This window comes from Myotis yumanensis, unplaced genomic scaffold, assembly GCF_028538775.1.
Source record: "Myotis yumanensis isolate MYYU_CA2020_CCGP unplaced genomic scaffold, mMyoYum1.0.hap1 SCAF_3, whole genome shotgun sequence".
NCBI classification, from domain to species: Eukaryota; Metazoa; Chordata; class Mammalia; order Chiroptera; family Vespertilionidae; genus Myotis; species Myotis yumanensis.
Window position 1 is genome coordinate 190,662,287 of NW_027223754.1, and position 11,792 is coordinate 190,674,078.

The following is an 11,792-nucleotide window of genomic DNA, read 5'->3' on the forward strand; positions in this document are numbered from 1 at the left end:
TGTCTCCACTAACGCGAAGCTGAGCTACCCGCTCCGGTGCGGTGAGGTCCCTCCCGCGCTGGCAGCCCGGACCCCGGAACCCGGAGGCCGGCGAGGCGCGCCCGCAGTGACGCGTTATCCTGGGCGCTGACGTCACTGCCAGGCGCCCGGCGGCACGTTGGCCGAGGCTACGGCGGGCTTTCTGCGAGGAAAATGGCTATGGCCAGCGACTTCTACCTGCGCTACTATGTAGGGCACAAGGGCAAGTTCGGACACGAGTTTCTGGAGTTCGAGTTCCGGCCGGACGGTGAGCGGACGAGCGGCCGCCCCCGCGGCCCCCTGCGCAGCGCTGGGCCCGGGAAGCGGGCGGGGAGCCCGCGGGGAGGCGGGGCGGGGCGGGGCGGGTGTGCGAGCGAACGCGGGGGCTGGGCCCGTGTCGTAGGAGCTGGGGAATACGGGAGACATACATTGGTTTTGAGATAACAGACAATTAATCGGTGTGAACTCATCCGGAAAGGCTAGTCCCGGACGAGGCGACCTGCAGTTGAACCTACGGTAATGGGCATCCGGAGTCCGCTCGCCGGGAAGGGCCTCCGGGGCATCTGGTTTGTCCACCTCATGCGTGAGCATTTGTAAGAACATCCCCGGCGTGCGGTGGTCCCGTGGATGCTTCAGATGCTCCGTTGGCTAGTAATCTTTGGGCGACCCATTCATTCATCTTATTCATTCCGGCGCCATGAGTGCGTGTCTAGGAAAAAAGAATGAGCCCCGCCCTGAAGGGGAGGAGCCCAGCCTGTGGAAAGATGAGAGTAATGACGCGTTTTTGGAGTCTTTCACATAGGATGCATTCAGAGTGCAAAAAAAGGGGAGTGGTTAGTTCCACCAGAAGGAGTAAGGAAAGCTTCCCAGAGAAGGTGACAGCTGAAATGACTCTTGAAATAGGTGTTTTCTTAGCTTCTGCAGGGGGGAGGGGGAGGGGGAGGGGGAGAGGGAGAGGGAGAGGGGAAGGCAGGGCTGCATGAGCGAAGGCCGAGGTAAGACTGCCTATGCCCATAAGGCATGCAGCACATCTTACCTTTTGACGTCTCTGATTCTTTTTAGAGAGTGTTATTGTATATTGAACCCTTCTTCTTGCAACAAGGACAGTCCAGCTGCATAGACTTCTCTTTTTTGAATGCCTATTATGTGTTGGGCAGCATGTAAATACAAAAATGAGGGTACAGTAATGAACAAGACTCTTTCATTTCCCGCGAGGAATTATGTCTTGGGGGGCGGGACAGACATGACTCAGGCCATACATCAGTATGGATGTTAAGTGCTCATGTTTTGGACAAAGTTCCGTGAGGGTAGGAAAGACAAATTAGGGGAGGATCACATATTAGGAAAGGGGAAGAGGGTCAGGCCCTTTAGGCAGAACTCATGGTCAGGACAACCCTGCAATGATTTAGGAACTGTAATCACCTTATTCTCCCTATGTTTCTTCTACATTTAGCAAAGGAACCAATTTATATGAATTCTCGATCCTTTTTTTTATGTGATACTGTTTCCAGTGCCTTTGCCTATGAGTAGTTTTCAGCTTGTCCATATCTCTTTTAGTCAGTCACATAAATTAAGTAGTCTAATGTTATTAGGGAAATTTCATGCCAGAATAGTGGTTCTCATCTATTTATCTACCACCACAACATCCACACACTTCCATCAAAAAGAGTGAGTCACAAAGCAGTGATTCCTACGGGGCTCACCTCATTAGGTTTACCTAGCATTTTATTTTAATTGTACCTATCACTGTATTTTATTTTTATTTATTTATTAAATATATTTTTATTGATTTCAGAGAGGAAAGGAGAAGAAGAGAGATAGAAACATCAATGATGAGAGAATCATCATTGATTGGCTGCCTCCTGCACTGCCCTCTACTGGGGATCAGCCGAACCTGGGCAGGTGCCCTGTCAGGGTATCCAACCATGACCTCCTAGTTCAGTGGTTGGCAAACTCATTAGTCAACAGAGCCAAATATCAACAGTACAATGATTGAAATTTCTTTTGAGAGCCAGATTTTTTAAACTTAAACTATATAAGTAGGTACATTGTTATTAACTTAATTAGGGTACTCCTAAGCTGGCCTTTGCTAAAAACGTCCTCAATCTGATTGAGGTAAGTTCGCTGAGGTCGACCCCTTCCAACTCTCCCATCCACACTCGTCTTGTAGCCAGTCTCACTCAACTCGTGCATGAACCGCGAGTGCCTCCCCCGCGCTGCGTATCCCGCGGCCCGCCTGCGCCACGTCTCCCGTGCCCGACCTACTGACACCCCCCACTTCTGACGCCACTTCTTCAAAATAGACTCGCCCAGGCCGAAAACCAACTTCTGTGCATGGGCCATGAAGTTTCCATCGCACTGTACGTGCGTGCCCACACGTGGTATTTTGTGGAAGAGCCACACTCAAGGGGCCAAAGAGCCGCATGTGGCTGGGGAGCCGCAGTTTGCCGACCACTGGCCTAGTTCATAGGTCCACGCTCAACCACAGAGCGGCACCTGCCGGGCTTTACCTTTCATTTTAAAGGATCAGGACCACATTACATGTTTACCTGGGTAACTGACTAGCCATGAGGAGAAGCATGCATCAGGGGGTACAAGTCATGATGGATTAAAATTAAATATAGATCAGCTAACAAACCGACGGACTTTTATCGAGGAGCAGCACATAGTTTGTGTGCTTCCTAATCACAATTCTAAAATATTAACGTCATTATGCATACATTAATGAAGGAAAATGATTAAAAGAACATTTTGGAGTAATGGGGAAAGCATGAGTATTGGAAGAAGGTAGAACTAGATCTGAATCTTGTGTGGCCCTCAGCAAGTTACTCAACTAGGAGTATGTGGGAGAATAAAACCTACCTTTTAAGGTTGTTTTACTGGTTAGATTAAATGCTCTGGGCTAATCAGCACCAATACAGACATAAAAATAAACTTTAAAAGAAATGTTTGTTTCTTTGTCTATGTCTAGATCAAGACATAGCTTAAAAAAATGGGCCCTAAAATGGCCTTCCCATTATATTGAAGGCATCAAATATTAAAAATTATATTGAATATTTAAAAAATGATATTGGGTATTTAAAAATTATATAAAAGGCATGGAATATTTAAAAAATTGACTAGCTTCAACTGCAGCGAACTTACCAGCAGTTTTTGAATGTTTACATTCTAGCATTGGTCTTATGCTAGGATGGAAGAAATATTAATAAAAGTAGTAGTATAAAATGGTGTTTATCTTCAAAATTGCTTACGGTGTCATTTCTTTATTTTTTTAGCAGTTTTTGCTGTTATAGATTGAATTTTTTTCCACTCCCCACAGGAAAGCTTAGATATGCCAACAATAGCAATTACAAAAATGATGTCATGATCAGAAAAGAGGTAAGTTCTTTTGGAATGTCTAATTGTTACAGTTAGCCATTTTCCTTATGTCTGTTGAATTTACAAAAGTATATATAAGGCTGTATTGTAAAGAAGAAGCCAATTTATGTGTTGAAAAGGAATTCTGCTTAAATTAGATATAATTGTAGCATCCGTAACAATAAAAGAAGCAATCTGAATATATTAAGCTGTAGTCCCACATTTGAACATATCATTTAATTCATTTTATAATTAATTTGTCTTTTTACTCACTATTTAAAATGATAATCATAATTTAAGCACACTAAGAATTTTAAATGAAAGGCTTAAAAGTTAGGGATAAGAAAAAGTTCAGTCACTATGGTGTGTACTTTGTCTCTGTTCAACTTATAGATTTTTTTGTTGTCACCATTAACCACTTGGAGAGATTTGAGTCCCATGTCACCAGGACAGAATACAGGTTTTAAAAGGGGGCTAAGTGATGTGAAGAGTGAAAAGAAAGGGAAGAGAGTGAAGAAACATGATAAGAAGGATGAATGATTCTAGCTGATGTTATACTTTGGAATCAGAATTAAATTTTTCTTGGATATTCTCTTCTAATAGTTAGGGTTTGTAACTCCATTTTATCATTTCCTTCTGAGTCGTGGGAAGAAATAGAGAGGCATCATGAAATTTTATTACAACTTATTTTCAGGCTTATGTACACAAGAGTGTAATGGAAGAACTGAAGAGAATTATTGATGACAGCGAAATCACAAAAGAAGATGATGCTTTGTGGCCTCCCCCTGACAGGGTTGGCCGACAGGTTTGTATATAATGATTCTTTAAATGCATAAATATTAAGATTGATAATATCATTGTTATGTTTCTCCTTATTTATTTATATTAGCCACTCATTGATTCCTTAGTTTTCTATTTTAGACTACTTTTCCAACTGGTAAATTTTCTTTTTCTTTTCTTCATTTTCTGTGCTACCTCCTAGTAGTAAAGGAGTTGATATATAGCTCTAAATTTAGGCATCTTTCTGAACAGTCTTCTATAGCCACCCCTAGGATGTTTTCACACTCTTGTGAGTAATTTCTATTACATGTTAATTACTTTTTTTTAGGAATAGGTATAGGTATGTGTTAAATTTGGGATTTAAGTTTTTCATTGACTATGTAACATTTCCTTTATAACTTTGAAAACTCTTACTTTCATCTCTTGCCGCAGAGAGGGATTTGATTGGTTTCTTTGTTCAAGCTGACCACTGCCTTTGCCTCTCATACTCTCTTCAGAGTAATTGATGTATCTCAGAGGGCTTCTGAAGAGTTCTGAAGGCTGATTTCACTCAGTAGAAAGATAGTTTGATTCCTAAATTGGGCTTTTCAACGCTTGGAGAAAAGAGATAATGACCCTTGGAGGAAGAAACATTTAATTTCACTTTTGTTTGTAACACCTTCGACTAGAAGAAAATGTGGAGAAATCTTAACAGATGTTGACCCTCTGAAGTAGTAATTTAACTCTTCTATTTAAAGAAACATTATTTAGGAAGCAAACATAATAGTTAATAGTATTTATGCATTGCAAACACTTTTAAAAAATAAATTTAGATCTGTTTTATGCATATGTGCATATGTACAAAAAACAGAAACAATAAGTAATAAACTGTATATCTCTTTTATACTCAGGGAGAATCTAGTTTACCTACCCACTTGAGGATGTGGTTTTGTGTTTTGGTCATTGGGGAGGATTAGACATGCTTCAGAAATTGTCTGTCGGTCTTTAAGTCTTCTGATCAGCCTTCAACAGCATCTGTTATTTAACTTGAAAATGACCACAGATATAGTCTCTTATTTGTTGGTTTTAGGTTTGCAGATAAAATATAGGAAACAAATTATACAATAATTATAGCACACTGGGAACATCTACATTATGTTATGTTTAATTTAATAGTTTTTAATTTTGATGTTTTGTGAAGTCAAAGTGGATCAATCTTTCAGTCTTACAGTTCACGATTCAAATATCCTATATAATAAAAGCCTAATATGCAAATCGACCAAACAGTGGAATGACCAGTGGAACGACCGGTCACTATGATGCACACTGACCACCAGGGGGCGGATGCTCAATGCAGGAGCTGCCTCCAACCTGCAGGCCCCAGGCCAGCCAAGGCAGGTTACAGCAGGGGCCCTAAATTTCCCTGCCGGTCGCCCTGCAGAGGGAGGCAACTGGCAGTGGTGGCGGGAGGTGGAGCCAGCGAGCAGGCGGCACCAGGTCGGCCAAAGCAGGTGCCAGTGGGGGCCCCCCATCACCCTACTGGTTACCGCTCAGATCGGCCCTGATTGCTGGCCAGGCCTAGGGAGCCTACTCATGCACGAATTTCATGCATCGGGCCTCTAGTCAGTTTATAAACAAGTTTTTTCCTATGACTTCTGAGTCTTGGATTTCATAGTTGGAAAAGTAGTCTAATAAAGCCTATTTCATAGGCGTATTTTAGAGATCACTGGTAATATTAAAGTAGTACTATTATTACTATTATGCATTTTATTTTTAGAGCCTGGTAAAAAGGGTAAATGTGTTTTTATTTATTATATTATAAGTAAGCGTAAAACCGTATTATTTTTACAACATTGTGCTCCAAAGTGATGCCTTTAATGTTTACTTGATGTAAGAAATAATTGTGTGTCACTTTTAAGTATGTCATTCATTTTTTAGTATATTTATTAGATCTCTGCAGAGTAATTTTGGTAGTCATAATACTGGGGGACTCCTGTGCAGGTGTTGAAGTTCTTATTGTTTTATTTTATAGACACAGTTTATGTCTAACAGATTATGTCCCACCTGCCCTTCTCTATTATTGTTAGAAAACTTGCAGCTAAAATTGGGACCCCCTTAGTATCAAGAATATAGATATCTCTGGGATGGATTTCTATATGTAATTATATTTCTTTATTTTCTTCAGGAGCTTGAAATTGTAATTGGAGATGAGCACATTTCTTTTACTACATCAAAAATAGGTTCTCTTATTGATGTAAATCAGTCAAAGTGAGTATGTTAAAGCATTTTCACTAATTGATAAAATTTATTAGAGAGGTTCATTTTAGAACTATAGCAAGTTTGCTAAGATTATTTCATTGGCACCCTGTCTGTTTATTATACAGATGAAATTCTGATTTTTATGTCATTAAAGACTTGCTGTCAAAGAAGGTAGCAGTGTATTTATTGATTTATACAAAAAAATCTTAATCTGATAACTATGAATAATAATGCTCAAATTTTATTACCTACTTTGTAAAAAAATCTGGACACTCACAAAATTTAAAAGAAATTGTTATTGCATATCAGTCTCCTTCGCTCCACATCACATCATTCTCCTCCTTGGATTTAATCTTCAGATGAATAAAAAAAAAATCCAGTATAGCTTAATGGCTTTAGCTAGGTATGTCTTCCCAAGTTGTGTTTCCCTGCCTGTTTTTGCCTGAAAAATCCCTCTGCATTTATTTCTTTCCACTCTTTACCTTTAATTTAATTTTATTTTTTTCACTCTTTACCTTTAAAATGTCCTCCTGGTGTCTTTTTTTTCCTATCACTCTAAATTGTAATAACTTATTTGTTTGCTTTACTGGTTTGTGTGTAAACTCCATGAGAACCTTGTGTATTTCCAAAATTAGCACAGTGCCTGGCACATAATAGAGACTTTATGAATATTTATTAGAGGAGAGAGGAATGAATGCCTAATTACTATTGGGTATAAAAGGCTATGTTCATAAAGACTGACCAGATACTTTTATTTTATTTTATTTTATTTTATTTTATCTTATTTATTTATTTATTTATATATTTTATTGATTTTTTACAGAGAGGAAGGGAGAGAGATAGAGAGTTAGAAACATCGATGAGAGAGAAACATCGACCAGCTGCCTCCTGCACATCTCCTACTGGGGATGTGCCCGCAACCAAGGTACATGCCCTTGACCGGAATCGAACCCGGGACCCTTCAGTCCGCAGGCCGACGCTCCATCCACTGAGCCAAACCGGTTTCGGCGACCAGATACTTTTAAATTATCAAATTTATTTTCCCATAGTTGGTGAGGGTATGGCATTCATATCCTACTGGGATTATAAATTGGTACATGTTTTTTAGAAAGCAATTTGATAATTTGCTACAAAAGCCATCAATATTTTGTTAAATTTTCACCCATCTTCACAGTAGTAATTTCATTTCTGAGTGTCTATTCTGCGAAAATATTCTCAAACTAGAAGCTCAGTGCAAGAAATTCATGCAATCAGTGGCGGGGGCGGGGGGTGGTCCCTCAGCCTGGCCTGCACCCTCTCACAGTCTGGGACCCCTTGGGGGATGTCTGCCTGCCGGCTTAGGCCCGCTCCCCATGGGGATTGGGCCTAAGCTGGCAGTCAGACATCCCTCTTGCAGTCTGGGGCTCTTGCAGTCCAGGACCCCTTGCTCCTTACTGCCCACCTGCAGTGGAGTGCACTGACCACCAGGGGGCAGCTTCTGCATTGAGTGTCTGACCCCTGGTGGTCAGTGCGCATCATAGCGACCGGTTGTTCCGTCATTTGGTCAATTTGCATATTAGGGTTTTATATAGGATAATGAAAAAGCTTTATTATTCATAAAGATGGTCATTGAACCCTTATTTATAATTGGAAAAATGTCCAAATGTCTAATAAGGAGAGAACTGTTAAATTGATTAAAAATTATTTGTGAGTTCTTTTTAATGTAATGGAGAAAGTAATGTTAAAAAGGGCACAGGGAATAATTTTCCCTAGCTTGTTTAGCTCATTGGATAGAGCTTTGGCCTATGGACTGAGGGTACAGGGTTTGATTCTGATCGAGGACACGTACCTTGGTTGCAGGCTTAATCCCTGGCCTTGGTCAGGCATGAGTGGGAGCCTCTCTCTCACATCCATGTTTCTCTCTGTCTCTCCCCATCCTTCCATTCTCTAAAAATCAATGGAAAAATATCCTCAGGTGAGGATTAACAACAATAAAAAAGGGCACAGGGATTATTTTAATTAGTAAAGAAAATAGAGAAACACCAAAATGTTTATAGTTATTCTGTGAAAAGTGACATTATATAGTATTATGAACATTATTTTTTCTATCTTTATAATTTTATCTGCTTTATACATTTTTGTGATGCATTGCTATTATAAGAAAATAAACACTTTAAATATGAAATACTGGTAAAGAACATTTTTTATTTTTTCTCTTACAGAAAAGATGCATTCCTTTAAGTTGTTTTAGATTTTTGTTTTGTTTTAGGAATTAATTTATAGAATTATGTTGTTGCATTTTAGGAACAAAAAAGTAACTTTTATCTCTTTCAATTTTAGGGATCCTGAAGGCCTTCGAGTATTTTACTATTTGGTACAGGACCTGAAATGTTTAGTTTTTAGTCTTATTGGATTACATTTCAAGATTAAACCTATCTGAATTATGCTTTTTGTAGCTATTTTTATATTTAATTAAGGGATGAGTAAGGGAGGGTTTATTTGTCATTTATAATATTGGGATTTCTATGAATGTGAAGCAAACAGATTTTTTTAAAATGCAAACTGAAAATAAGAAAATACATAAGCAGGCTTAATGCTTATTTTTACTTGTGTCCAAGAGGGTTGGACAGTCCCCACACGCATTGAATTCTGTAAATAAAAGCCACCTTTTGTTGAAATTTTGCTTCAATAAAACTTACCAAACCTGGATGGAGAGTGCTTTCTTTCAGGAGACTGTGTCTCTTGCCATTTAAAGATAATAAAAATTGTTGTAGGAGGTACATGTGTTGGCAGAAATTCTTTCAGGTTGGAATATGTATCCAGAATAAAGGTATCAGGCACATTATAGGCAAAAAATTAAAAAAAAAAGATAAAGGCAATTGTAGATCTTCCCTTAGTTCTTCCATACCTGATGGGATTTAAGGTTTTGGTAATTATAGAGGTTGTTCACAGAAGGCTCTGGGTTTTTGTTTGTTTGTTTTTTTACGTTTATCACAGATTCTTAGGGATTATTCACATGTAAATGTTTTTGGTATAAGCAGTGATTTCCTCAAGGATTACAAAGGTAAAGTCAGTATCCCAAGTTATCTTGTATTATGCTCTTAATTCCTTATTTCACAAATACATATTTTGTATCTCTGTTGGAACTAAATGAGTTCTTAGCTTAAAAATTATTAAAAATTTAGACTTAAATGTGTACCTATATATTTATATTTTAACTCCCAATGAGCACAGCTCCCACTCATATTTCCCAGTTCTCTTCAACCTTTGCCTGATAGACTTGACCTTTCATTTCTTCTCCTGTCAGTAACCATGCCCTAGTATTCTGTTACTCTTTAAAAATGTGTAGTCCTGTTAGTATGAACCATCTGCCCCAGGGACCAGTCGGGCCTGACCTTAAGGTGAAGAATTAGTCTCAGCAGTCTTGCCTGGGCTCCTGAGCAGCTAGACGAGAGCAACTCTGTCCAGTAAACTTCTTTGAGATTATAGAAATATTCTGTGACTGTACAGTACGTTAGTGGCCACTAGCTACTACATGTGGCTACTGAGCACTTGAGATTTGTCTAGTGTAACTGAGTTTATTAGAAGACATTTTTTCCAACATTGTGTTATGAAAATTTTCAGACGATTATAAAATGAACATTCATATGCCAATCTAGAATCTATAATTGAGTTTTTTGAACTGTAATAAGTCTTATAATAAATCATATCCTGTTGCTGATTTTTTCACTTAAGGGTAGAATACCTGGTATAATTGGTGCCAATAGACGACTTTTCTTTAGTGCTATTTAATGTTGGTTAAATTTAGATAGTCACATGTGGCTTGAAGCTACCCTTTGGACAGTAGCTCTAGAGCATGGCTTGGTAGCCTGTTTGCCATGGAGTGCTCTCTGGTCCTTTACATTGCATGAAGATGCATGGCCATCTTCACAGTTGCCATGGAAAGTCACCTGATCTCCACTGTGTAAGACCACTTTATCACCTTTAGGTTCCTTATGTGAAAATAAACATTTCTGCTCAAGATGTAGACCTCCAGACTTCGAAAGAGCCTCCCCCTGGCATCTCGGCCACCAACATGCCATCCAGACTGAGGAAGACCTGGGAACTTGGGGGCTACGTGAGCCATGGCCAGAGCTGCATTGGCAAGCACAGGAAGCACCCCGGGGGCCGAGGTAATGCTGGTGGCTTGCATCATCACAGGATCAACTTCGACAAATACCACCCAGGCTACTGTGGGAAACTTGGTATGAAGCATTACCACTTAAAGAGGAACTAGAGTTTCTGCCCAACTGTCAACCTAGATAAACTAAGGACCTTGGTCAGTGAGCAAACTCGGTAAATGCCAAAAACAAGACTGGAGCTGCTCCTATCATTGATGTAGTGCGACTGGGCTACTTCAAAGTTCTGGGGAAGGGAAAACTCCCAAAGCAGCCTGTCATTGTGAAGGCTAAATTCTTTAGCAGAAGAGCTGAGGAGAAGATTAAGGGTGTTGGTGAGGCCTGTGTCCAGGTAGCTTGAAGCTACATGGAGAGAAGTTCATTAAAATGTCCACAAGTGAAAAAAAAAAAAGATGTAGACCTTGATGGATATGCAGTATAATGCCGGGAGCCGGTCCATCCTTGCTGTTTCAAGGGGCCTGGCATATATGGCATACTGTTCTTAATATGTTTGCTCACCTTCTTGGCGCTATGTGTTTTAACCAAGGTCACCTCTCCAAGAAAGGTTGTTTCCCAAGGTGGGGATTTTTCCCTGAGGTTAGGGAGGGGATACAACCCCTTAATTAAGTGCCAGGCGGGTAGTTAAGCTACATAATCTTTACTCCCTGGAATGGAGATAAGAAACTCCCTAACCTTTGTAATAGAAATTGACAGGATTAAAATCGGCTGGTATAAATACGGATGTAACAAGACAATAATGATCAGATCCACATCAGCTCCTCATCAGCTCCTCATCAGAACCTCATCAGATCCTAACCAGAGCCTAGCCAGAGAACATGGCAAAAGATCCTGGACAGAACCTGGCTACAGAACTTCACTGGAGAACCTAGACAGAACATGGCAAAAGAACCTGGAAAGAACCTGGCGACCGAACCTGGCTGGAGAATTTGGAAACCCTGGCTGGAGAACCTAGCAAGAGAACATGGCTACAGAACTTGGCTGGAGATCCTGGCTAGAGAACCCAACTCTGCTGATGAACTGAACACTGCCTTCATGTCATTCCTTCTTCGCCGACTCCGTCCACACCTTGGGGAACCCCTGGACCCGCTGGGGTTGGACCCCAGCAGTATAAAATCATTTTATAATTCTCATAACACTTAGCTGTCAGAAAAAGGGAGAAACAATCACCCTTTGAGCCTCATATAGGCCCACAATTTTTGGTTGCTCCTCAAAATAATCTTTATTCTGTGGCTCCAGTTGAAT

General features: G+C 40.1%; 1 protein-coding gene and 1 pseudogene across 4 annotated transcripts; both read left to right on the forward strand.

Moving 5' to 3' along the window:
• The first annotated feature begins 120 nt into the window (after nucleotides 1-120).
• Nucleotides 121-9,081, forward strand: MAGOHB (mago homolog B, exon junction complex subunit). Of its 4 annotated transcripts, none has more exons than XM_070407862.1 (5): nucleotides 121-286; nucleotides 3,338-3,396; nucleotides 4,070-4,180; nucleotides 6,320-6,402; nucleotides 8,713-9,081. In XM_070407862.1, the coding sequence occupies exons 1-5, from the start codon at nucleotides 193-195 to the stop codon at nucleotides 8,810-8,812; spliced, it is 447 nt and encodes a 148-aa protein (XP_070263963.1). In that variant the 5' UTR covers nucleotides 121-192; the 3' UTR covers nucleotides 8,813-9,081. The 4 variants fall into 4 exon arrangements, with proteins under 4 accessions (XP_070263963.1, XP_070263965.1, XP_070263966.1 ...); XM_070407864.1 differs by having other exon boundaries at nucleotides 203-286; nucleotides 3,294-3,396; XM_070407865.1 differs by lacking the exon at nucleotides 121-286 and adding an exon at nucleotides 413-534 and having other exon boundaries at nucleotides 3,294-3,396.
• Nucleotides 9,082-10,346: 1,265 nt separating this feature from the next.
• On the forward strand, nucleotides 10,347-10,890 carry LOC139005663 (large ribosomal subunit protein uL15-like; annotated as a pseudogene).
• The last annotated feature ends 902 nt before the right edge of the window (nucleotides 10,891-11,792 follow it).

Bases quoted from the DNA above. Each gene is read 5' to 3' on its own strand.
- MAGOHB (XM_070407862.1), top strand. From the start codon at position 193: ATGGCTATGGCCAGCGACTTCTACCTGCGCTACTATGTAGGGCACAAG. The intron at 287-3,337 runs GTGAGCGGACGA...CACTCCCCACAG, and splicing joins GTTCGAGTTCCGGCCGGACG to GAAAGCTTAGATATGCCAAC. The intron at 4,181-6,319 runs GTTTGTATATAA...TATTTTCTTCAG, and splicing joins CTGACAGGGTTGGCCGACAG to GAGCTTGAAATTGTAATTGG.